The 23,969-nt window shown below is 35.9% G+C and overlaps 5 protein-coding genes across 7 annotated transcripts; 2 read left to right on the plus strand and 3 right to left on the minus strand.

Moving 5' to 3' along the window:
• Positions 1 to 1,187: 1,187 nt before the first annotated feature.
• Positions 1,188 to 8,187, minus strand: LOC113770721 (peroxisome biogenesis protein 22). Of its 3 annotated transcripts, XM_027315283.1 has the most exons (9): positions 7,796 to 8,187; positions 4,964 to 5,197; positions 4,808 to 4,855; positions 4,293 to 4,349; positions 4,107 to 4,211; positions 3,523 to 3,588; positions 2,314 to 2,415; positions 2,039 to 2,153; positions 1,188 to 1,357 (listed from the first exon to the last, which is right to left on the minus strand). In XM_027315283.1, the coding sequence occupies exons 1-8, from the start codon at positions 7,886 to 7,888 to the stop codon at positions 2,049 to 2,051; spliced, it is 810 nt and encodes a 269-aa protein (XP_027171084.1). In that variant the 5' UTR covers positions 7,889 to 8,187; the 3' UTR covers positions 1,188 to 1,357; positions 2,039 to 2,048. The 3 variants fall into 3 exon arrangements, with proteins under 3 accessions (XP_027171084.1, XP_027171083.1, XP_027171085.1); XM_027315282.1 differs by lacking the exon at positions 1,188 to 1,357 and having other exon boundaries at positions 1,449 to 2,153; positions 7,796 to 8,186; XM_027315284.1 differs by lacking the exon at positions 1,188 to 1,357 and having other exon boundaries at positions 1,449 to 2,153; positions 4,107 to 4,208; positions 7,796 to 8,185.
• Positions 8,188 to 9,450: 1,263 nt separating this feature from the next.
• On the minus strand, positions 9,451 to 11,808 carry LOC113770521 (cyclin-U1-1). Its single transcript, XM_027314999.1, has 2 exons — positions 11,168 to 11,808; positions 9,451 to 9,867 (listed from the first exon to the last, which is right to left on the minus strand). Exons 1-2 carry the CDS (start codon positions 11,644 to 11,646, stop codon positions 9,585 to 9,587), a joined length of 762 nt encoding a protein of 253 aa, XP_027170800.1. The 5' UTR covers positions 11,647 to 11,808; the 3' UTR covers positions 9,451 to 9,584.
• A 2,755-nt stretch (positions 11,809 to 14,563) lies between these two features.
• Positions 14,564 to 16,484, plus strand: LOC113771665 (putative zinc finger protein CONSTANS-LIKE 11). Its single transcript, XM_027316235.1, has 4 exons — positions 14,564 to 15,148; positions 15,359 to 15,592; positions 15,839 to 16,185; positions 16,358 to 16,484. Exons 1-4 carry the CDS (start codon positions 14,564 to 14,566, stop codon positions 16,482 to 16,484), a joined length of 1,293 nt encoding a protein of 430 aa, XP_027172036.1.
• Positions 16,485 to 20,255: 3,771 nt separating this feature from the next.
• LOC113772461 (phospholipase A1-II 1-like) lies at positions 20,256 to 21,923 on the plus strand. Its single transcript, XM_027317057.1, has 2 exons — positions 20,256 to 20,840; positions 21,076 to 21,923. The coding sequence occupies exons 1-2, from the start codon at positions 20,256 to 20,258 to the stop codon at positions 21,679 to 21,681; spliced, it is 1,191 nt and encodes a 396-aa protein (XP_027172858.1). The 3' UTR covers positions 21,682 to 21,923.
• A 1,461-nt stretch (positions 21,924 to 23,384) lies between these two features.
• Positions 23,385 to 23,741, minus strand: LOC113771666 (B-box domain protein 31-like). Its single transcript, XM_027316236.1, has one exon. The coding sequence runs from the start codon at positions 23,739 to 23,741 to the stop codon at positions 23,385 to 23,387; it is 357 nt and encodes a 118-aa protein (XP_027172037.1).
• Positions 23,742 to 23,969: the final 228 nt, after the last annotated feature.

The following is a 23,969-nucleotide window of genomic DNA, read 5'->3' on the forward strand; positions in this document are numbered from 1 at the left end:
CAAAGACTTCTCCGTTTGTGAACCTTCCTTCAATCACTGCGGGTCCAGAGGGGACAACCTTCTTAAGCACTCCACCTATAAGAAAGGGGATAACCTTCTTAAGCACTCCACCTATGAGGAAAAAAAAAAGAAAAAAAAAAAACAACAACTAGGAATGATAATGAATGGGGTAAAATCTGATATTCATGGTAGTCAATTGAATAGTTAATCCGATTAGATGATTGATGTTGTTCAGAGTTACCAATTTAGTATCATTAAGGGGCTACTGAAGGGGATGATTTAATAGAATTCAATAAGAAGATCCTAAAAAATTCGATATACTGATTAAACCATCGATGACGTTAGAATTTGGTGTTGGTAAGGATTGAGGAGTTACTAACTTAGAATTTGGTGTTGGTGAGGTCTAAGTATTTACTTAGTATTGGTAAGGGGTTATCGACGGGAGTAATTTTATAGAATTCGGTATGAAGATTCTAAAAAATTCGATAATTAATGTCAAATTATTGCGCGTCTCAAATTGAGAGAATTGTGATTAAAATTGAAAGAATTTTGATTTAACTCTTCATAAATGTTACTCCCTCTGTTCCATTTTGATAGTCCTAGTTTTTCTTTCACACAGTCTAAGAAAAAATAGTTAACTTTTTGGAAAAACAAATTTAAATTGCTATTTTCCTAAATACCTTTACATTAAATAGAGTACAATTTTATATTAATTATTCATGAAAACTTGAATTGATGATTTATGAAAACTTAAATTGATAGTCAAGAAAGAATCAATCCTCATTTTACATTATTTCACATTAAATCTAAATGTATTAAATATGGTAGGTTAATAATCTATATTAAATAAAATAATTTATACTGATAACAACCTACATTGAATAAGAATATTTTAGAGAAATGAAAATATAACAACATTCTTCAAACAATTGAAAAGTGAACTATAATTTGAGACAGACAAAAAAGGAAAATCAAACTATCAAAATGGGACAGACGGAGTAATTTTTTCTCATGCAAGTTAGATGGCTCTGTCCTTATATATTGGTTTTAGTTTGATAAAAGTTAAACCCCTTTTATTAAACTATTCACGTTGAGGAATAGACAGTATTCGATGAATGATCTAAAACTCGACTAAGGGGATTTCGTATGGAAAAGAAAAGGCAATAAACAAAGAATGGAGAAGAAAAGACAATAAAATAGTTTTGCGTATTGAATATGTTAAAATGTTGCCCGGAAAACCAATTTTGTGAGGGCATTTCTGCAATGAATAGCAATCCCTATACACAGGACTTTTAACCGGTTGCGTCAAGTGAAATCCATAGAAAATTTCCACAGCCACCGAAAACCTGAAAATTACCTGAAAAACAAGAATAGATCACATTCAACCGAGACTTCTCCATATTTCACAACTTCAAAACTGACCACCATTCTCCCGAACACAACCCCTATAGACTCGACATAACATAAACTTTCAATAGAATAGAAAAAGATGCATTTTTTTCTTGCAAAATGTTACACCACTCAAAAGTGGTAGCCTTAAAAACAAAGGAGCTAGCAGATGATGGATTGTAGTTTTCCACCAAAAATTTTTTACGTTTTACCTGAGCATACTCTCCAATCACCATTTACCTCACATACAGCAACTCAAATACATCAAATAACTACAATATATTTTGTCTATAAGAACTCCAAAAAGTAGCAATCCAAACGCTTCTCCAGCCTCTGGGATAACTTCTTGGGTAACCATCAAATGAGCTCACAGATTCTCAAATTTCGGCACCAGTAGGTTTTGTCAAGAGATATTGGTATTACAAGAACTTCAAGAGTCTAAGGGGGCTAAAATTAAGCCAAAATCTTTTATACAGTCTAAACAGTTTTCCCACTCAAAAATAATGAATTAATACAGAGCATTTCTCTTATCTGCAAATGAGAGGCTGTTGCTTGTGCTAGGACAATATTAGGTAATCGTTGTTTTGATAGAAACCAAAACAAGAAAAGATACAACTAAGACATGTCAAACAGAAGTTGCAAGTTTTACCCATTGCACATCAAACACATCCAAAGAACTGTTCCAATGATGAAGAGAAGTAGACGTTGGAGGCTGATCTTTCAGGCTTGGTTGGTGAAATTTGAAGTTGATATTTGATGAATCTCTGAAACCATTGTCAAAAGGCACCAAGAAATCTTAATAATCAACACATATGGTAAATTAAACTAAAGAAAATTCAGACAAACAAAGATGTGGACAAAATGCCCAATTGCTACTAATAAAGCGGTACTAGGACCATAGTCAAAGGAACTGCAATTTTATACCGCTAATTGAGTAATGATTTCCGGGTTTGTGTCTATGTGCCAATCTGGTTCCAATTGTCGTACAAAAGATGTCCGTCCAGTTTCTGTGCTACAAAACAGAACCTGCACGTTGATTGAATAGGATGAAAGACTTTCGCCGTTATAAGGCAGATTATCTCATATTGGGAATTCGAGAGATTTAATTAACCCCAAAATCAATTAAATGGCAGAATATGGAGCTAAAACAAGACTTCAATACTTGAGGTGACTTTCAATTATAAATACACCAGATGCCTTCATAGAATAATTCTCAAGAAAAACAAATGGTACGATTCTAAAGAACTTGAATTCAGATCAATTAAGTAAATTTTGATAATCTGCAATTCCAGTTCAAAATTAGAATATGTTTCTCTAGCAAAATGGGGTAGCAATCAGAGTAGCTGAGGCATTGGATGGTTAGATGGCAACAAAGCACTGCATACGTTTGATAATATGCATACATTTGATAATATTTTGTACAGCGCAAACCTTGAAGAGAAAATAATTTAGTGAGAAAAGTGTTCCTTCTTCCTGCTTTTGTAGTTTCTATCCAAGCACAAAACCAATATTTTTCATTCCCTTTTCCTGAAAATACTTTTATATTGATTATATACTTGAGTAAAATAGTTACTATATTTCAACTCAAAGTCACCTGGAGGATAAAGTCTTGTTTTAACTTGTTTCAACTTGAACTCAAAATAAACTATTTTTCCTAACAGCTTCATTGACAAAACCGGTTATGGCAGCTTGTTCACCAAAGATGTTTAAGCTTTAATTACTGTAGTTATTGGACAAGAATCTTCACATGTAAATTCCCATAGCATTTCTACTAGCAGCAACAGAAATATCATATTTGTTGTAATTTCAATGTCAAGTCGATTACTGAAAGTTAGTAGACAATATTTAAGATTTCCGGCTGGCATTTCCATAAATTTGCTCCCCTGATATCTTCTCCAATACTTCCTAGAAGCACCCACATATATAAGATGTCATACAAAGCATAATCAACATTATGATAGTAAGGTAAGAGCTGTGCAATCAACCTTCTAATATTAAGGTAAAAGCTTTTCCACACAAAAAAAAGGAAAAAAGAATAAAGAACTAAAGAAGGTAACGTCTCCATGTACAGAAGAATATTGCCATAGATATCATCAAAAGGATAGCTGGTTTACAGTATGGAATCGCTATTACCTTGTCCTTGACCAAACCACCAGATGTAAAAACACCAGCATCTTCCAGAGCAAGCAGAGCCTTTTTCTGCAGATATTTGCTCATCCCATCAATAAAAAAAAAAACTCTTCCTAAGCACGTAGGCCCCAAAAAAAAGGACCAATAACAAAAAATTAAAAGAATGTTCTTCAAGAATATCGTGTGAAAAAGACATACTCTAAGCTGCCATGGCAACTTCCACAACAATCAGACTAACCATCTTACACAAGCAAATAACAAATGCAGGCCAACAAGTACTTGTAGATGCACCAAGTTGGTACAGTCCCCATAAATTATCTCAATCATCCAAAAGCCAGATGTCAAACAGCTTCAGGAAGGGCTAATTCTAGTCTAAACATGAAACTCTTAAGAAAGCTATCAAGAAACATTTTAAAATTTTGAAAATAAACCAGAAAATCTTCTTGCAGAAATGTCTTTAAACAACTAACACATCTATGTGAAAGAAAAATATTCAATGGCCAGGAAGACCCAGAAAAACTGCTACTTTATATATATGACAGTAGAAAAAATGAAGTAAATAAAAAAAGAAGTGAAATTGTACTTACTTCACTCTCATCATCTAATACTCTTTCCATTAGATAAAGATCACAGAATTTTGTTATCTCAAGCAACAATTCCAGTATTGAGGATCTAACAGTAGCTTGTTTCTGCTAATAAGAAAGTAAGACAAGATGTCAGATATACAAGAGATTACTCATTCACTCAAAAAGGTCACTGCTGAAAGTATTAACCTGAAGCTCCTCTGGGGAAGTTTCCTCAAGGATTACACCAAGCAACCTACATGTCACCTACAGATGACAGTAATGAAGATGTGAGATGTAAAATAATTGAATTACAGCAGAAAATCTAGAGATAGTACTAATACAGGTTTCGCCACAAAAATCAAGGACCAAAGAGGCATAAGATCTTCATTTACAGCAGCTATATGTCACCTTTACCGTTTTTAAGGGCATCAACATAATATATGTGACAACTCATCAATCTTTAAAACCAGAATAAAATGTCTACTCCCATCATCAAAAACTTGTCAATTATGCTCCATCCCACGAACGAAATAATGAAAATTCTAGCTGTTCCTCTTTCAAAAGTTACCACAGCATTGTCTATTCTTGCCAGCAATGGAAGTTACAAGTGCACCATAATTTCAACTCAATTCAGAACACCCATGTCAGTTACCAGGAGCCTCAGAACATAAAAAATGAGATTTGACTTGACTGGGTTACACTGAAGGATACCACAATCATACCTTTCTCCCTTCACTTAATCTCTGTCTCACTATTTGGCCTAGAGTTGGCTGCAGTTGAAAGAGGAAGAAAGTAAAAGATTACTTAAGGTCAAACCAATTTTCACATACAAGCAACAATAGAGTTCTTGGACAAAAAAAAAATTAACTTTCTCCCACCTTTACAGGCTGAAAGAATTCATCAATTACATTTTGCGCTGTAGAATCTTCTGAAGAGGCAGCAACAACTGGCAGTGCTGAATCTGCATTTGCATTACTTACACCAGAACTACTAGGTGCAGTAGCTTGCCGTTTAGGTGACCTTCTTTGGGGTCCACTAGGAGATCTCATTATTCTCCATGTAAATACAATTGCAAAAGCAAGCCCAGCCAAAGCTCCAACTGATCGTGAATCCTGGATTATTAATCCAAGTAAAGAAACAAACTATAGTTACATTCATCTACGAAACTAAAGAAGGTTAAGGTAATTTAAATTGAACAAAATTTAGCCTCAGGTGAATTGACATAATCTCCGATCAGTAAACTAGAAAGATCATTTATTGTTTTGGCGGCACAGACATATAGGCATGTGCAGATATGAGTTTATCTGTGTTGGGTCGGTGTGTGCCTCTGTCTGTGTGTGCTTGTAAGAGGACAGCGACATATATATATGTATATGTGTGTAAATATATGCATGTATTTACGTGTGTATGTGTGTATGTATGTATATGTGTGTACATATATATGTATGTACGTATATATATATAGGGAGAGAGAGAGAGTATATATGTGTATATATATATATGTGTGTGTGTGTGTGTGTGTGTGTGTGTGTATAGAGAGAGAGAGATGGATAAGGGAGAATAAAACACTCCTGCAGCTTTTTTGTGGTCAGAAATTATAATCCAAATGCAAAGAAAAATTGTCTGATTAACCAAGACTTTTTCTGTATTAATGGTACAATCAAGAAGGAAAAAAGGTTACCAAAGGCTATATAATTGGACACCAGAATGAGCACCCAATACGCAAAGTGATCAGTCACTAAGAACATACAACAACACTTCTATATGGAGGTTACCGCAATTCTCTGGCACTTTTTCATGACAATTCCACAATCCAACAGGTTTCTAAGGTTCAGGCTATTGCAACACCTGAAGTCAATGGCCAATTTCAATTTCCATTCGTTCAATGCCCAGTTTTAAGACACTTGCAAAGTACAAACCAAAAAAGAAGTAAATAAACCCAGCTGTCCAGAGGTTCCTCTTAATGTAAACCTGATACTTCTTAGAGCCCAACTTATTGACCATATATTGGTCCGGCAATTTCCATAATAGTCCATAAAGCATGGAGTCTCTCTAGTTCCTTAATTACTAGAACTCATACAAGGAAAGTACTTCATAGCTAACCCAGAATGCATGAGCAGCAAACCTAAACCTATATAAATTCCAGGCGTCTTGACGTACTTCGCATAAGGATTGATGGGACAAATTTAAATTTTTTAATCAGGGAGTAACTCACAAAGTCTGTTTTCCTAGAAGGAATAATGGGAATTCAAAACAATGAGCGGAAGGATGCCGCCCTAGCACATCAGTTACTTCTTCTGCCCAAAGCTGGAGCATCAACTGCAGCTTGGGAAAATCACATCATTGTAACATGGGTCATTACAAATAGTTTTTGACATTCTACTTTCATCATTACAAAATAGTCAAGAAGAGAGAACTCAGCCACTTCACGTTGAGACACAACATTTAGTGATAAAGATGAGAAATGTACATTACACAACAACATCCTCCTGAAGACAAAAAATGTTGTAATTCAGGTACTCCTGGAAAGTTCTACAAACTTCTTTTTTACACTCATGGAAAGTCATTTTTGACATTTTCGGTGTTGAAGGTAGCAATCAAGTTTCAACTACGAAATTCAAACTTCAAAACTATACCCTACTCACGGAGTCAGTTTTCATCTTTATAAATCTATCCCAATAAAATAACAGCTAGTTTCCCTAATCAATTCTGCAGACCCCACTATATTTTCCTCAAAAAGCTAACACAAAGCAATGCCGTCAACAGCAATCAACACGGCCTCTGCCCCAACATAAAAACAACAATAGCCATAAATCAAACTCTTTCCGGATCTAATTCACACCAATTTCCTAACAGCCACCTGACTCAAAAATTAGGTGACTGCAACAAATGCATGTGCAACTTACTAAAACCTATCGCTTAATTCCTATGATACCACACAAAAGCTAGCCCACCCCGCTTCTCACTTTGGTGAATTAGCAATAATTTTTCTATGGACTTAAGAAATCTCCCACCCTGTCTTGACTCAAAACTTAGGAAAATACAACAAATGCTTGTGCAACTTACTATATCCAAAACCTAATTCCTAAGAGAGGAGACAATAGCTAAACCCCCATTTTCATAAAGGGCTGAGAAGGGTTTTGACAGTTAGGCTGCGTTTGATAAAACTGGAGTCTGAAAATTGAAATCTAAAATCTAAAATTTGAAGTCTAAATATATGAAGTTACTAAATTGTTAAGTATTAAAATGTTAATATTTGAGCATATTTTGTATTAAGAGACAAGTGAATAAGTTATCACTTATTTTTTAGAGTAAGCCTTGCTTAGGAATCAGCATCTTTTTGGAGTCAGTTTAATGTAGTGTTTCTGGTTAAACCTAATCTTTCAATAATCACAAAATTCAGAACTACAACATAAAAGATACAATTTTTTAGGTTTCTTTCTTGACAAATATACTCATCCAAAACTAAAGGACGCTCTCTCGTCTTTGAAATGAAACCTAATCACCAATTAAAACTAATTTGACTAAATTTATGGAACAACAAAATAATTCAAGGTCAAAACAGAACAAATGGTCGGATTCATATCAACAAAGGACAAACTCACCATAAATAACTACTACTTAGATCAATAACGTTTCAAATTAGCTAAAATAAACCAAAAACTGGGGTAAAAAAAAGACCGAATGACAACAATAGAGTGAGAAGATACCAGTCTTTGAAAAAGATTGGAAATCTTAAAAGTCAGAAAAGCCCCAAATCGCTTGACGAGCTGAAGAAATTCCTCCTTGGAGTTATCCGCCATGGTCCAGCTCCCTCGATACTACTCTCCTCTGTTTTTCTTTTTTTGTTGCTTTTACCCCTAGCTCGACAAGTATACGTCGTCAATTGAAGCTTTCCTCTTCTACCTTATATAGTTATGAAATAAAAAAACATATCATTTGTTCTGGTTTCACGGGTTAAGATCTTCGCCGTCGTCGAGGAAGATGGAGGAGGAAAAAAGCTGATCGAAGAGAGAGAAAAGCGAGGCAGCAATAGAATATTACTATTTTATTGTTATCTCGCGGGGGAGACTGCGGGCTCTGGTTTAGCGCAAAGAGGTAATAGAGGGAATTAATGTCGCGCATATAAGCAGGGGTTTTTGGCACTTGGACGACACACACTGAGACGGTTAGAAATTAGTAGCGGTACGCTACACCTTAGGTTTAATTACAAAATGCACCCTTGGAAATATGTAAATCTCACCCTTGGTCTAATTATTTTGTCGATTAAAAGCAATAATCGACAAAATGACCACGGGTGTGCAGGTTAGTTAGTTTAATGGCTAATTTGTTACGAAAAATTGTTTGATAGTCAAAAGTTGACACGAGAAATAGTTTATTGGCCGCTGAGATTTTTTATCATATTTTTTTTTCTTCAGAAGAGTTATCAAACTCAGCTTGATCTTCACTTGATTAGCATGTTTAAAAGAACTTAGAGCTTGATTAGAGCTCGAACCGATAAAATCTCGCTTGTGTGTGCTCTAAAAATGAACATGCCAAACTTGAAAATAAATTTAAATTTATTTTTAAAAAATTTGAATTTTAAAGTGTTCGATTTGATTAGACCTATTTAGAACCATACTTTCCATGTAAATTGATCAATCTTCACTTTTTCATTTTTCTCCAATGTGACAAATCTACCTAACAAACCATAAGTTGAGCTCAACTTTGTCATTTTTATTTGCACAAAAGTAACATATGTGACCTTAATAAGTGTGATCCCATATGTATAGAATGCCCTATCAAAAAATTATTTGTTGAAATTGAAGACGTTTATCCTTTACTGGCAATGTGGCAACAAGTGCACCTCAATGATAAAACCAATTTAGTTTTGTTTTACCAGCTTGATTGTACTATCATATATGTTAGTAATTATTGAAAATTTTAGGGTGCGGACTGAATCGATAGGACAATTTTTCCCTTGGTGGGTTTGGGGGGAGAGAGGATGAGCGAGAGACATGGCTTTTTGTTTCCTTTTGAGAGGGCATTTTGTCATTAACCCGACAACTTTAACAAGAGCTGTTGGGTAAAGGATCGATTTAGTGAAATACTAGTCCAATTAGCTTTGGCTTAGACACACAGGATTTTCCTGTTGGGATGTGTGGTTCATCCTGGTTCCAACAGAAACTGTATCAAAATTAGAAGGGAGATTCTGCAATTGTGACAATTCTCTGTCTCAGGAAAGTCACAGCATTTTCTTAGTTTTATCAACCTTATTCCGACTAGATAACATGACTAAGGAAGCAAAGAAGACTCGGATATCATGCTAGAGAAGCCTAAAATGACATTTTCCTATCATAAAACTAGCTGTAGTAACTTGCTGCAGTAACCTCAGAAAAGAACCAGTCATATTCTCAATACTTGTGTCAGAAAACATGCAATATATACCATTTAAGGATAAACAAAATGAATTTGCAGGAAGAAAATAATTACAATCTGACGTTAATTTAGTCCTCTAATCTATTCATGAGATGAAGAACTCTGAGCGTGATCCTCAATTGATATCTCAGTAGCATCAGGTGTAGAATTGGTAATGGCTGGCCTAGCCATGTTGTTGTTGTAGTAGTCTATTGCTGCCTCATTTCGCAGCATTTCCTTCTCCAAGTGTTGGCAGTAGATCTCGAACACTTGTGAGCTTACTGTAACCCCAAAATCTAGCAGGAAAAGCAGCTCTAATTCAAGCCTGTTCAACTCTGCATTGGTCACCCCTCCAACTCTTGCATAGATTGCATTGTTGTAGTGCCTATTATTTCAAAATCAACCATCACTGGATTAGACGTTTATGTGTATGTATGTGTGTGTGTGTGTGTTTGTAGGAAATGCAGAAAACGTTCCCTTTCACTAGAACAAACTTTTCAAGTCCATATCTGATAGGAAAAGAGCTAAAAAGACTAGAGAGGTTACAAAATGAAACTTCGTGTTTCAGTTTCAAAGTGCCGTTTGGATTGGCCATTTTTTCAAAAATAAGTTTTTCAAATACAATGATACAGTAATACACAATAACTCAAAAAACATCTCATTCATACAATATATCAAATATTTCAAAAAAATTTTACTGCTACAGTAAAATTTTTCAAAAATACTCCAAAAAACAGTTAATCCAAACGGATATATTGATGTTGTCTATGCTTCATTTGTAAGAAATTTTGCAGGCGACATCAGGATGTAACTCGTACAGCTAATTACACTAGATTTTGCTTCAGGTAGTTAGAGTAGTGTTCTTTTTTTGATTCCTTTTTGGCCTAAAGGAATTAGAGATGCAGTGACTCTTAAAATGCAAGGACCAGACATGTCAAATCTATATGAGCAATAGAAGATAATGAATTAAGATCCAAAAGAAAATTAACCAAATTAATGCTAAAACGAAAAAAAATTGAAGGGGCCCTTAAAAGAAAAAGTAAAACCATTCTCAGATATAAGGGAAGCAAACTAGGATTTTCATCCAAAATCTAAAAAAAAAAAAAACCACAATTAATGAAAGATGAGTCTCTAAACATGTATTGTCATCCTCTGTAGCTAGCTTGGATACCTAAGGGAATTAAAAATTTTACAAATTACTGCATATTGATACCCAAAAAAAAAGAAAAGGATAGTTATCAAGGATAGTAAAAAAAGTAACTCCCATAAATTACTAGATACATTTGAGTTCATTTTTATCTTACAATGACAGTAACAATTCATAATTGCACGTGAAAAAGCAACATAAGTACTTAGGAGTGCCTCTATAAACAAAATCTTGTATTTAAACTGTCTTTGAATACATTCTACTGTCATAGGTTTTTTACTTTTCATCTAACAATAAAACTGTTAAGTAATATACTAATCTGTCCTATAAGGATTTTCTTACATGAATGGCGCAAAAAATAAATTTGAAATTTAAATAACGATTATGTGTCGTGCATTCATTCCTGCTAGTAGAAAGTCTTTTATATTGACAAAGTATAAAAGATTAATTCCTAATTAATTAAAGAAGAAGAAGAACGATTCATAGAGAAAAAAGAAAACCAAAATATTCCCCCAATTATGTATAAAAAAGGACTTACACATCATCCAGCATCTTAGAAGCAACCATGACACAAGTGACCAGCAGCCTATGCACGTTGAGGGAAACCACAAGTGAGTCTGGATATTTATGAACCAACCTGTCAATATACACATACCCCACCACAAAACATGATGGGCTACAATTTGTGTACTTGTAGATCCTCTCCATATATTTTCCAATACTAATGCTTGGAGCTCTAACCCCATCAAAGCCCTTCAAGCTCTTCCCTGCTAGCTGATAACTAGCAGTCTCATTTATCCACTTTTGCTGGCTTTGGTTTTCGCTTTGGTTTTGGCTGCCTAGCTGCACCAGCTGGTCATTTCTGGCCACTAGCTTTTCTAGTACGTGGGACAAGATTGTTAACACTCTTGGCAACGTTGGCTCATCTTGGCTTGGCTCTGGCTCTGGCTCTGGCCGGCTGATGTGGTTGTGGTGGTGAAGAATCTGGTGGCTGTTGGCGCTGCTGCCGGATAACATCTACACCATTGTGGGGTGTTAGATTCTTTGGAAGATGAAGTTATGAATACTACAATACATTGGTCTGATTTTTTCGCTGGTTGTGACTGGTCAGAGCTGTCTGAGTGCGTTATCCAGTTTCGATGACATCTAAGCAATGGTAGTATGACACGTAATTTTGGCATTTTTTTGGTCGTAGGAGAACAAGGATTGAAGGGGAGAATTTTGATAAGAATCTACAAGGAAAAAAAAAATAGAAATTGAAAGTATGGATGCTTATTCTTGGGACCAGTCTTTTGGTGTGGTCAATTTAATTTTATCCTATTGTCCATTGTGTTATACACTATTATCAAATTATTTAAGGCTTTTTCTATGGTTTTTATTTTTACTTTTTCTGGAGGAGCAATATTGATTTAACCTTTTCCTATGGTTTTTATTTTTACTTTTTTCGGTGGAGCAATATTATTTAAGTGCTTTGTTTGGTTAGGCATATTTTGATTGTTTTCAAAGTATTCTTTTAATACTTCTTGTATCACAAAAAAGACCTCTTTTTTTTTGGGCAATCTTTTAAGTATTTGACTATGGTTTTCTTGTTTCCCATTTTGTTTTTTTGTTTTTTTTTTTGGTTCTGGGGAGCAACGTTTTCTTTTTTGAATAGATTCTTTTAAATCCTTTTCAAACCACTCTTATATCACAGTAAACCTTTCAAGATGCTACAGTAATATTTTCTTAAAATACTTTCAAAAATTGCAATCCAGACAAAGCCTAAGTTTTGTCCACGAGATCTCAACTTTATTTACACAGCTCATTTGTATTCTTTTGCTGCCTAGGAGTAATTATGGAGTTTTTTTTTTTTTTAGTTCTAATTATGGAGATGATCACATTCATTTATGAGTTTTAACACTAATTATAATATTGCAAGTTTACAACTTTCACTAGAAACCAAGTTATAATTGAGGATTTGTCTGCTGTTGCATTTGATGGTTCAAACATGAATGTAATTTGGGCTCCACGGAAGACAAATAGAGTTGCTCATGAATTGGCGAATTATGCTAAAACCGCCAACTTTCTTGAGTTTTTGTGCAATTCACCCTGAAATTTTGTTAATTAATTCACATGGGGTGATTTTCAACAAGTTTAGTACTCTTTCCGTCTCGCTGAAAGTGTCATACTTCCCATCCTAAGTCGTTCTAAAATGTTTATCATCTTACCAAAGTCAAATCTAATTTTAATCTCTTTTCCTAATATTATTCCTACCCTTTATCTATACTTCATATTACATTCAAATTGAAATCTGAATTTTTTAGGACAACTTTAGAAATAAATCCACTAACATCATCATCAATCCACTGTTCATAAAAAAAATTGAAATCTTGAAATACGACAAACAATTGGGGACGGAAGTAGTAATAAAGGATTCTCCATTTTTTTTTATTTAAAACAAGATATATAGGTCTTCTAACTTTTAAGTTCATACTTAGGTTCTATTTGATAACTCAATTCAGCATTTAAATTTAATGGATTCAGATCTTAATATATTCAGACCATTTAATAACCAAAAATTAAATATTTAAATTAATTAAATGGTACTAAACTTTCTAGGTAAAACTTACTCCCAAAATTAAGTAATAAGCTATTCACTTATTACTGAATGTGATATGCACTCAAATATATTAAATTTAGTATTTTAACAGTTCAATGATTTAATGAATTCAAATTTCAGTTTTCAAGTTTCAATTTTATCAAACGCATCCTTAGGTTAATATTATTAACATTTCAAAATACAAACATCAAATTTAAGCCAGGACACAAGTAAAAAACATTGTGCAGCTTGTTTGATTACAAGCCCAGTTCAGTAATCCAGGAAAGAAACATTTCTACATTCTATAGTTTGAGAAGCCCATAATGGCTAGAAGCCAATGGTAATACTTCTCAAGACATAAAATGCCATGTCAGCAAACGGTAAAAGCCATGTCAAAAATGAAAAACCTCGTTGACAACTAAAAGATCAAAAGAGGTTTTCGATACAAATGCCACGTGCATCTCCAGTTTCGTTAAGACTCGCGGAATACTAGGACGGCGCCGCGACGCGATTGTTACCAGAATCCTAGTATGAGTTCCCTCCGATTTCCACTTATTTACTCCCCCGCCATCCATCCCAAAGGGAAAAAGAACGAGTCCCGCGCGCTTTTCGATCTAGATCTTCCAACTCAGAATCCGCATAATTTGGGCACGTTTCACCAGTTTGTGTCCTTAAACCACGTGACGAAATACTACAAAAGAACCCTTAACCTTCCCAAGCTCAGAATCCGCATAATTTGGCCACGTTTCACCAGTTTGTGTCTTTAAACCACGTGACGAAATACTACAAAAGAATCCTTAACCTTCCCAAAAATTTTTCAGAAAATAACAGCCACAATCTTAATCACTACTTGCTAGTGGAGATGTGTCTCTGCTAAATTTTTTTTCTGTTTCATTTGAAAGTTTTCCTAATCGAGCTTGTTCCTTTCATCCCAAGAAAAAGAATTTAAAGAAAAAAAAATTCAGTAAATAAATCTTGGCAGTTGCTTTCTTCAGAATGGCTTCTAATCTTCTAGATGTTGGTTAATGAATTTGTTCCATTGCTTCTAATCTTCTAGATTTTTGTTTTTCTTTGTTTTCGTATATTTTTTAATTTTTTGGGGTGAGATACTGAATGAGCACAGGCCTTACCCCGTAGCAAAGTTTAAGGTTTCTTGATCAATAACTGGAGAAAGAGAAAAGCCAAAAAAGTAGTGCTGTTTAGTTATGTTAGTTAACGAGGAATAATAAGTAATTGAGAACCCCGTCGCAAAGTTCAAGGTTCATTGATCAATAAAGAAAAAAAGCCAAAAAAGTAGTGCTGTTTAGTTATGTTAGTTAACTAGGAGCAATAAGTGATTGAGCTAAGCTAGGAGGTATGGAGCCACTATGTGAGTTGTGCGGTGTAATGAGAGGAGTGGTATATTGTAGATCAGATGCAGCCAGGCTATGCCTGCAGTGTGATTCTTGTGTCCACTCTGCGAATTCCCTGTCGCGTAGGCATGACCGATCCTTGATCTGTGACAAGTGCAATTCACAGCCTGCTACTGTCAGATGCTTGGAAGATAAGATATCTTTGTGTCAAGGTTGTAATTGGAATGGAAATGGTTGTTCAGGACCAGGCCATCATCGACAAAAACTGACTTTTTATAGTGGATGTCCATCTCTGGCTGAATTGTCAAGAATATGGTCTTCAATTCTTGATGCGCCTGTTCCAAGCAACTTTGATAGCTCTTACAGCACATTGAATATGAACGAGAATTGTATGAGATCCTGCTCTGAACCTAGAGGCGGTGAAGGATCGGTTGGAATGGTTGCTAACAGGTTGAATGAACTAGCATCCTGTGTCAAGTTTGAACCATGGATCACTCCTCCTCCTGTAATTCCAGCCAATCTAGACCACATTGTGCCATGCGGTAGAGATCAGACACCTCTTTTCTCTGAAGGATCATCCCTACCTAAGGTGATCTGGCTTTTAGGCGCTTTTATCAGCCTCAGTTTTCTGTTTTGGCGCTGTCATTCATAAATTTAGTTCCCCTTTGGTATCTGCACGGCAGATATGCATGCTGCAAAATCTGTCTTTCACAGATTTTGTAATATAAAGGTTTTAGACTATATCTTTCATGTTGTTTCTTTTGCTTGGTTTCGTAAATGTTGCCTTGTACAATTTCAGTTGCCGCAGGGCTCTCCCAATCTTAAGGATCTAGGACTTCAAGATGGTGATGTTCTTTGTGAAGGTGTTGACGTTGATGATGTTGCATTGATATTTGACAGTGGCTATGAGATTCCTGGCAACTCAGAAGTTCACTCCAGATACAACAGTGAGGATGGAGCATTGAGCAGTCTTGTAATGGAGAAAAACTTGTCGGTCTCTGAGTCTAACGGTCATGTTGAGAATACTTTCGAGGTTGTCTTCAAATTTTTGATACTTGTCTTGTCCTGTATCAGATACACACATACACATTACTCATTGCTGTACATTTTCTTGTTTTTGAGCCGATCGAGCTTATACTTTGATATGAAATTCATCCTTTTTTAAAAAAAAATCTGAAATTCATCTTATCAGAAATGCATGAAAAACTTAACATTGTTTACATGGATACACTCGAGTTTCATTTAATAGCCTAAGTGTTAAACTGTTTACTCTTATTAGGCATCTTCAGCAGGACAAGCAGAGGGCATCGGTTTTCAATCCTCCAGAATTGTTGGATCAGCTTCTCTGATGCAGACTATGAATGCCAGCCCTAATTGCATGCTTATGAATCCCAGCTGCAATAGGAATATTGGCCTAGGATTTCCAACAGGACAAGTTCCCTCAAGCATATCTTTGTCGTTATCCAACGTTACTGGAGAAAGTAGTGCTGCTGATTATCAAGACTGTGGATTATCACCGGCATTTCTCACTGGTGAATCACCATGGGATTCTGGTCTGGAAACTAGTTGTCCACAGGCAAGGGATAAAGCTAAGATGAGATACAACGAGAAAAAGAAAACTAGAACGTATGTGGATAAATTGTGCCTATTTTGGTTCTGCATTTTAACGGTTAATCATGCTGGCTTGCAAAAACCAATAAGTTTGCCTTTTGTTAACAACACATATTGTTTTTCTTTTGGGATTTAACAACAGATATTATGTTGCCGTCCATTGAGACCTGAAATATTGTTTTTGAAGGTTTGGTAAGCAAATACGATATGCTTCTCGCAAAGCTAGGGCGGATACCAGAAAACGTGTCAAGGGAAGATTTGTTAAGGCTGGTGAAGCTTATGACTATGATCCACTTAGAACAAGGGAATTCTGAGATGTGTTGCAGGTTTTGCAGCCTTTCTTTAAACATATTGCACAGGAGTGTAAGGTATGTTGAATGGACCATTTTCAGCTCTTCTTGCAATCTCTGTTCAAAAGATACCTGATTTTCAAAACAATGAAGATGCACAATTGCAGTTCCATAAACGTATTGGTGAGGAAAGGATGAGGGAAGAGGATACTTTGCTAAACATCAGTGTTGAGGTAGGACAACATGCAGAAGGCCAAAACATGGGAATTGGAGTTACAGCAGAAAATAACAGGAGCCAGAAATGTGCAGCTTGGATTCTGAAGGAGAGAAGTACTGGTTCGGCTGTTTTGGACAACTTGATGGCCATCAAACTGGCACTCTGCAAGCTAAACGAGAAAGGGTGGCAACATATCAAGATCCAAACACCATGTACTCAGGTGCTGAATATGCTACGACCCCAAGCTACTAGCAATTCAAGGCTGGTAACTCACCTGGAGGATATCAGAGACCTTAGCTCAATGTTTAGGAAATGCTCATTTGATAGTTTACCTGTTGAAGTGAATAGGCTCAGCGAAAAACTGAGCAAGCTAGCTATGCGGATACTTTAATGAGGACCTTTGGGTTCCTCTGTGGTTTAGTCCACTTTTGTAAAGCCTATGCTTGAGCCCTTGCTCATATAATGTGTATGTTCTCATTAATTTTATGAATAAAATCGTTATCGTTTCTGGAAAAAAAATAAATAAACGTATGATGCTTGTCAAAAGAACATAGAAGAATGCAAAGCTAAAAACTATTTGTGCAAGACTTCTTGATGATATCTGCAAGATAGGATCGCAAAAAGAGATAGAAAAAGCATAAATTGCTTTATTTATAACAGATTGCCATTACTCATTGAGTTTTGTCTTTGCATATTGAAGAAGATTAAACCACTTCCAACTTATTTGTTTTTGTAATTTCATGAGAACTGATACATGTATCCTATGCATCTGGAAGTGACAAAATGAGTCATCACCACTTTTTATGTTTGCAGGCCAGACAATTGGATGAATGCTTATCTGATGATTATGGTGGAAATGTCTTGGAAAAAATGGAGACCCTTGCAGAAACTCATGGGTAACAATTCATTTTTTGTGCAATTGGCCAAATCTTTTGTCAGCATATGTAAATCAAGCTAACTCAATTCTTCCTGGAAAACAGTTGTAGTCAGTCCTAAGTCAAGTTTTCCTAAATTTTCAATCGATGCATCATTTTTCAACTGCCTAATGTCTCATTCCAGGTATTTGTATTTCAAAGGCTTCCAGTCAGATACGAAGACTGAAGTTCTTCCTCATGACGAAAATTCTTCTTCGAGTTTCAGTCTCCTTTGCAGTTCAAAATTGAGAGTCCTATCTGCCACCACCTCCATAATTCTGACAATGTCGAACAATTCTTTTTTTATTGCAATTAGTATCATCATGTAGATGATCTTAGCAATAAACTTACTTCCCTTTTACATAATCGTTCAACTCATCTTTTTCATTTAATAGTTCACAGAAGAATTTCTGTTGCTCGACTATCAAATTCATAAGAATCGATCCATTTGCAACAAATTCATTGCTTCGAAGGATTAATTTCAATTCACATCTGATTTCTACTTTCATTTTTCGAGCAACTATTTTTACTTAAATGCTTTTTCATCGCTGTTGTGTTCTTACCTAACCACAACAAAGTTATAATATATTAAGCTCTCGTTCCCTCAACAAGTGCGGAGAGCAGTAGACAACTTCTGATGAGGTATCTGCTGCAGGTATTGATGATCTTCACAATGGTGGCTCTCAGGACACACTTAAGCTTAAATTGGAAACATCATTGCAAAAGGATAGCGTCTTTTAACCAGTATAGCATGGGGCTGCATTGCAGGAATAAAGGAGCTCAGAGGATCAGATTTAGATAACCAAGCTTTTAAATGCTTCACTATCTTCTGAACCTTCATCAGGCACTTACACAGAAATGAGCGTTGCAGAATATACAGGCTGTTGGCTGATGGTAGCTGCAGATGACAGATAATCACATAGATGTCATAAATAAATGCCATCTTTTTCTGGCTCCTGGACTTGTTCCCCTCACTGAACTTCAACAGTAGCTGGTGAAGCTCTAAGTTATGACAACGGATGCAAATGTAACTCTTAATTTGAACTTACATTATACAGAAATAAAACTCAGCTACATTTTTATGTCAGACAAGAACAAAATAGATTTATGGTCCTATGTCATGGAAAGGCAAATGAGTTCAAGGTTACTCACGCAAATACTAACAAAAAAATTTGACGGTTTTATTTAGCTTCCCTACATAGAAATTGACAATTTCCAAGAAGTCGACTTTTCTTTTCCCTTCTCTTGTTTTCCACACGTCCACACAATAATATAAGCAAACTTTTCCCTGCTCTTCCAGGTTGAATTCAAAGAACATCTGTACATTGCCTCTTAAGTTGTAGTGATTGACAATCATGCGTGGTGGAAAACAAAGCCGTCTGATTGAAAAACCGACAAAAGTTACAACATGATACCATCGTCCTCAGGCTTGACATTGGTGTATTTGAACAAATTATCAGTTACTACAAATGATAATCTTGTCTTTCTATGAATAAATTAACAAGAGTAAATAGAGGCACAATTGCATATATGATGAGATGGATTTCGATCATCCTGTTCTCCTAGAAACAGTCCCAAAATAGCTGGTGGGTTTTTCTTTTTAATCATTTTGTTGTATATTTCTAAGCTTCATTTCCAGCATTTATCTGACAGGATTAAACAGATCAATTGCTTTATCAACCACCATGACTCATTCCTATTTGAGATGTTTGTTATCTTATCTTTGTTATATTCACTGTTCTTAAACTTGAGCTTGTTCTGACCAAATCCTTTTGTTACCGGTAGAGACCATTTATCATTGACATTTTCATATCAAGTATAGCAACTAATGTACAAAGCTACTAATGTGCTGGTCATAAGTGAGATAGCCCAGTAGTAAAAGCACTAGAAGTGTGCACCAGTTAATGAAGAAGCTGCCTTTTTACGTGATAAACGCTCTTGCACAAACTATAATGCTCTTGATATTTGGTCGTGCATCTCGCGTGATGATGCTTCCCGTCAATCTTAACTGCTGAGTTTGACAGAAGGACCATAAATATGCTCTTTTATTAGATCGAGGGCCAAAATTTTACTGTTAATTGTTGGAGGGCCAAAACTTTACTTGGAAAAGAGTTGGAGGGCTATGGTGAATTTTTCCCCTATTATAAAACTAAGTGTTTGACAGTCTTGGCTTCTGGTTGGAGAGCTAGTTTTTTGAGGGTTTAGAACATGTGCTGATCTGGTGTTCTTTTTACACTTATTTTATTTGTAAGATTTTATGAGTTGGAAGTACCATGTAGCACAGTTTGTCAGTGCTGCAATATCAAAGATTAAAGAATGTAAGCAACAGAATTATAGGTACTTCTAAACATCAAACCATGCATTTGGTGTGCCTAGGAATAAACAAGATTTACGGAAACTTTTGTGCTATTGTTAGTAGTTGCAAAACAGACATTGTGTGATACTCCAAAACTAGGGAAATACATAAAACATCAAGGAGAATGCTAGAAATTAGGGGATGTATTGACTATTAATACTGGTTCCAAACTTACTGATTTTACAAAATGAAATCTAGTATATGTGAGGTAAAGGCCAAAAGCAAAAGCAAAGAAATAAAACAAATGTGAGACGACGGAGGAAGAAAAGTCCTTTTGAACATAGTCAAGCTTTCTAGTTGACAGAGCCATGTTGAAGGGCATACCACAGAGATGGAGGTTGCTGAGTGGCCAGGATAACTGGAAGAATCTCTTGGATCCACTTGACATTGATCTTCGTCGTTACATTATCCACTATGGTGAGAGAGCTCAAGCAACTTATGACACATTTGACCACGAAAAGGCATCAAAGTATGCAGGTTCCAGCCTATACAAACCAGATGTTCTATTTAAATCCGTAGGTTTATATAAGAGAAACCCGTTCAAGTACAAAGTTGTTAAGTATCTGTATGCGACATCAAAAACTAGTGTTCCAGATGCATTTATCGTGAAGTCATTGTCAAAAGATTCTGTGTGCAAGGAATCAAACTTTATGGGGTATGTTGCTGTAGCCACTGATGAAGGGAAGATTGCACTTGGAAGAAGAGATATTCTTGTTGCCTGGAGAGGCACAATCAGAAATATAGAATTAGCGAAGGATTTTGATTTTCCTCTGGTGCCAGCATCTGTGATACTTGGAAAGGACATTAATGCTAAGGTTCACAAGGGTGTACTTTCAATTTATACTTCATCTGATCCTCAATCAACATACAACAAACAGAGCGCAAGGGTTCAGGTGATTTCTACTTGTATACAATTAAATTGGCTTAATGTTCACGAACGTTGTGGGGAGGGTGGGGGGAGAAAAGGGAGCTAAATTTGACACACAGCGTTTCAACTCTTGAAATAGGGGGGAAAGTAGGAGCTGAAATTGACAGAAAACTTTCCAACTGTTGATATTTACACACTGACGAAAAAGTATTTCATCACACCAAACAAAAATTTCTTAACAATCTCTAACTTTGGTACAGGTTCTTGAAGCGATAAAGTCACTAGTTGAGGAATTCAAGAAAGAGGAAGTGAGCATCACAATAGCTGGCCACAGCTTGGGAGCTGCCCTTTCAACTATGAATGCAGCTGATATTGTTGCCAATGGTTATAACAAGACTAGAGGGATGCCAAACAAGTCTTGTATGGTAACAGCCTTTGCATTTGGAAGCCCACGGGTTGGAGACTCAAACTTCAGGAATGCATTTGAGTCTATGAATGACCTTCATCTTTTGAGAGTTAGAAATATCCCAGATTTGGTCCCCCAAGTCCCACCAATCCCATACGCTGATGTAGGAGCAGAGCTGCAAATAGACAGCCGAAAATCGCCCTACTTGAAGCGTAATGGGAACTTGGAAATCTGGCACAATTTGGAGGCAGCTTATCTCCACGCAGTTGCAGGAACACAAGGATCTAAGGGAGGATTTCACTTAGAAATCAAGAGAGACATTTCCCTTGTGAACAAAATTTTAGATGCAGTAAAAGATGAATATTTGGTACCAACTGGTTGGTGGTGTCTAAAGAATAAAGGAATGGTTCAACAGGATGATGGCTCTTGGAAACTGGAAGATCATGACAGAGATAATTAATTGTTTAGGGATTCTACTGTAAATCAAACCTGTTCTTGATGTGGCTATAATCAGCTCCAAATTCTGCTTTTTTGGCTTTTCAGCTTTTCATTTCTATCTTTGAATCAACAAGCGAGTCCCAAAAAAACTAAGATCAAAGAGAACTAATCCTCGATAGAAGTCGTGAAGCAATAGGAATCCAAATCATGACAGCCAACTCCAGCTCTCACCATTTTCAGTAGACAAAAAAGGGGTGAGCAAAACAAATCTGATATACTACACTGGTAGATCTGCTAACCCCAGCTAGGTGCTGCCAACAACATTGGACTCTAAGCTTTGAGGAAAAATCCATGTAATGATTGGAGGACCATCAGTTAACAGGTTTGTTCCACATTGAAGTTATACCAACTGAAGTTTATCAAAATTAGATACTTACATTCTAATTTTGAACTTTTCATGAACTGAGATGTCAAACTTAGTTTGGAAAATAAAATGTGCAATCGTAGTCCTCATTTGGCTCGAACACCACATATTCTTTAAATAGACGTGCAAATTTATCTTTACGATACACACTAGTCCCTTTTGAGATGCACATCAAATCTTAACCATGAAATACTTCATATGGAGATTTAGGAAACTCTCCTCACCCGAAGTGTTCAATTGTCACATGCATTTTTTACAATCCTTGGCCACACGGTCGCACACCGGCCATGACCAAAAACCACAAGGATATACGTTCACAACCAACACAGACAATATATGCACCTATAAAGCCACTCAAACACCCCTTCTATTTTAAGGTATGTAGGTATGCTGGTGCATCTAATTATTTGTCACCCATGGAAAGTTGGTAACATAGAAGGACAACATTTTGCAACCACTAATAACTATTGCAATTGGTTTTGTTATTTTGGTTGGTGGCCTCCTAAACTAGAAACACCCGTAGCCCCATGTTCCCTACACCTCTTCTTCATTACTGGATATTGCTGTTCTGAAGAATCAATATAGGATCACAAGCAAAATGCAATAGGGTAAACAAAGCTTAAACCTTAATAAAGTCCCTATCCTCTGTCAGATCTCGACAACTAACAAGCTCAATTGCCTATAAATGGCTTGCTTAAACTGAATATTGAAAATTATTAGGTACTAAAACTCTATATGTATATATACACACACACACACACAGACAATTCATTTGTTGCTTCATAGATATATTTAAAACTTCAGTAAGAACTAAATCTCTAGTCATAACGAATAGATATGATAATCAAGAATTGGAGTAAATATATGCATCCAATTATCGAAATAAAATGAAAAAGATTTCTACATCAACTATCAGTGATTAAGCAAAGGTTCATCTTCCTTTCAGCTAGCATGCCCCATATATGATTTTGCTGAATAAATTAAAACCAGCACGTTCTCTATCTTTCTATGAAGCAATGGATTTCCCTTCTTCAACTATCAGGAATTTCAATCTTGTAATATCATAACAGCATAGTTAAGTACTGTTACAGGAGAAATGTTTTTGTTAATCTACTACTTCAAACTGTTTCAGTACATAATTGCCTTTACCAGCCATCCATGAAGGAACCTCAATGAATACAATAGAGCATAAAATATTTTTATCATGTCATAGCATATATAGACAATTCCAAACCTAATACAGCTTCAAACCGTCTCAAGATGCAAAACTCAAAAGAAAAATAAGAAAAAAAAAAGAACAATCAGAGAAACAAGAAGGGCTGTTTCACTGATTCAGAGTCCTCAGTATCACATTGGCTGCTCTCCTTCAACCTTACAACAGTGGGAAGTATCACCTCAACTGATTTTCCGATTAGATATCGCTGCGTCAGCCTTTGGCATGTGGAGCAAAGCAAGCATCTAATGTGCCTTTGAGCTAAGAAATTTGCACCATGTACCCATCTATCACATTTTCGGCACAGAAATGCATCATCAGCTTGGCAATAAAGGGAGGCCTTTGAACTACAAAGCTCGCAAGCTATTGATCCATCTTCTTCTTTATTTCTGCTGCATAAAGAAGGGCTGTTGTGGCCTTGATCTTCTTCTCTTCCTCTGCACATCTTTGTTGGAAAAAAATGCAGAAAATTGATCTGTCTAGAAGTTGCAAACAGAAGCGGAATTTATAGACGAAGCTCAAGCCTCAAGGCCGTGTTGATGTTATTTTGCAACATGCAGTTGTATGGAGAATTTAATATCCGTTAATATAGTGAAATGACTAAAGTGCCACTACAAGTCAGTATTGATGTTATTTCACAACATGCAGTTGTGTGCAGAATTAATATCCGTTA

This window comes from Coffea eugenioides, chromosome 5 (genome assembly GCF_003713205.1).
Source record: "Coffea eugenioides isolate CCC68of chromosome 5, Ceug_1.0, whole genome shotgun sequence".
In the NCBI taxonomy this organism is placed as follows: domain Eukaryota; kingdom Viridiplantae; phylum Streptophyta; class Magnoliopsida; order Gentianales; family Rubiaceae; genus Coffea; species Coffea eugenioides.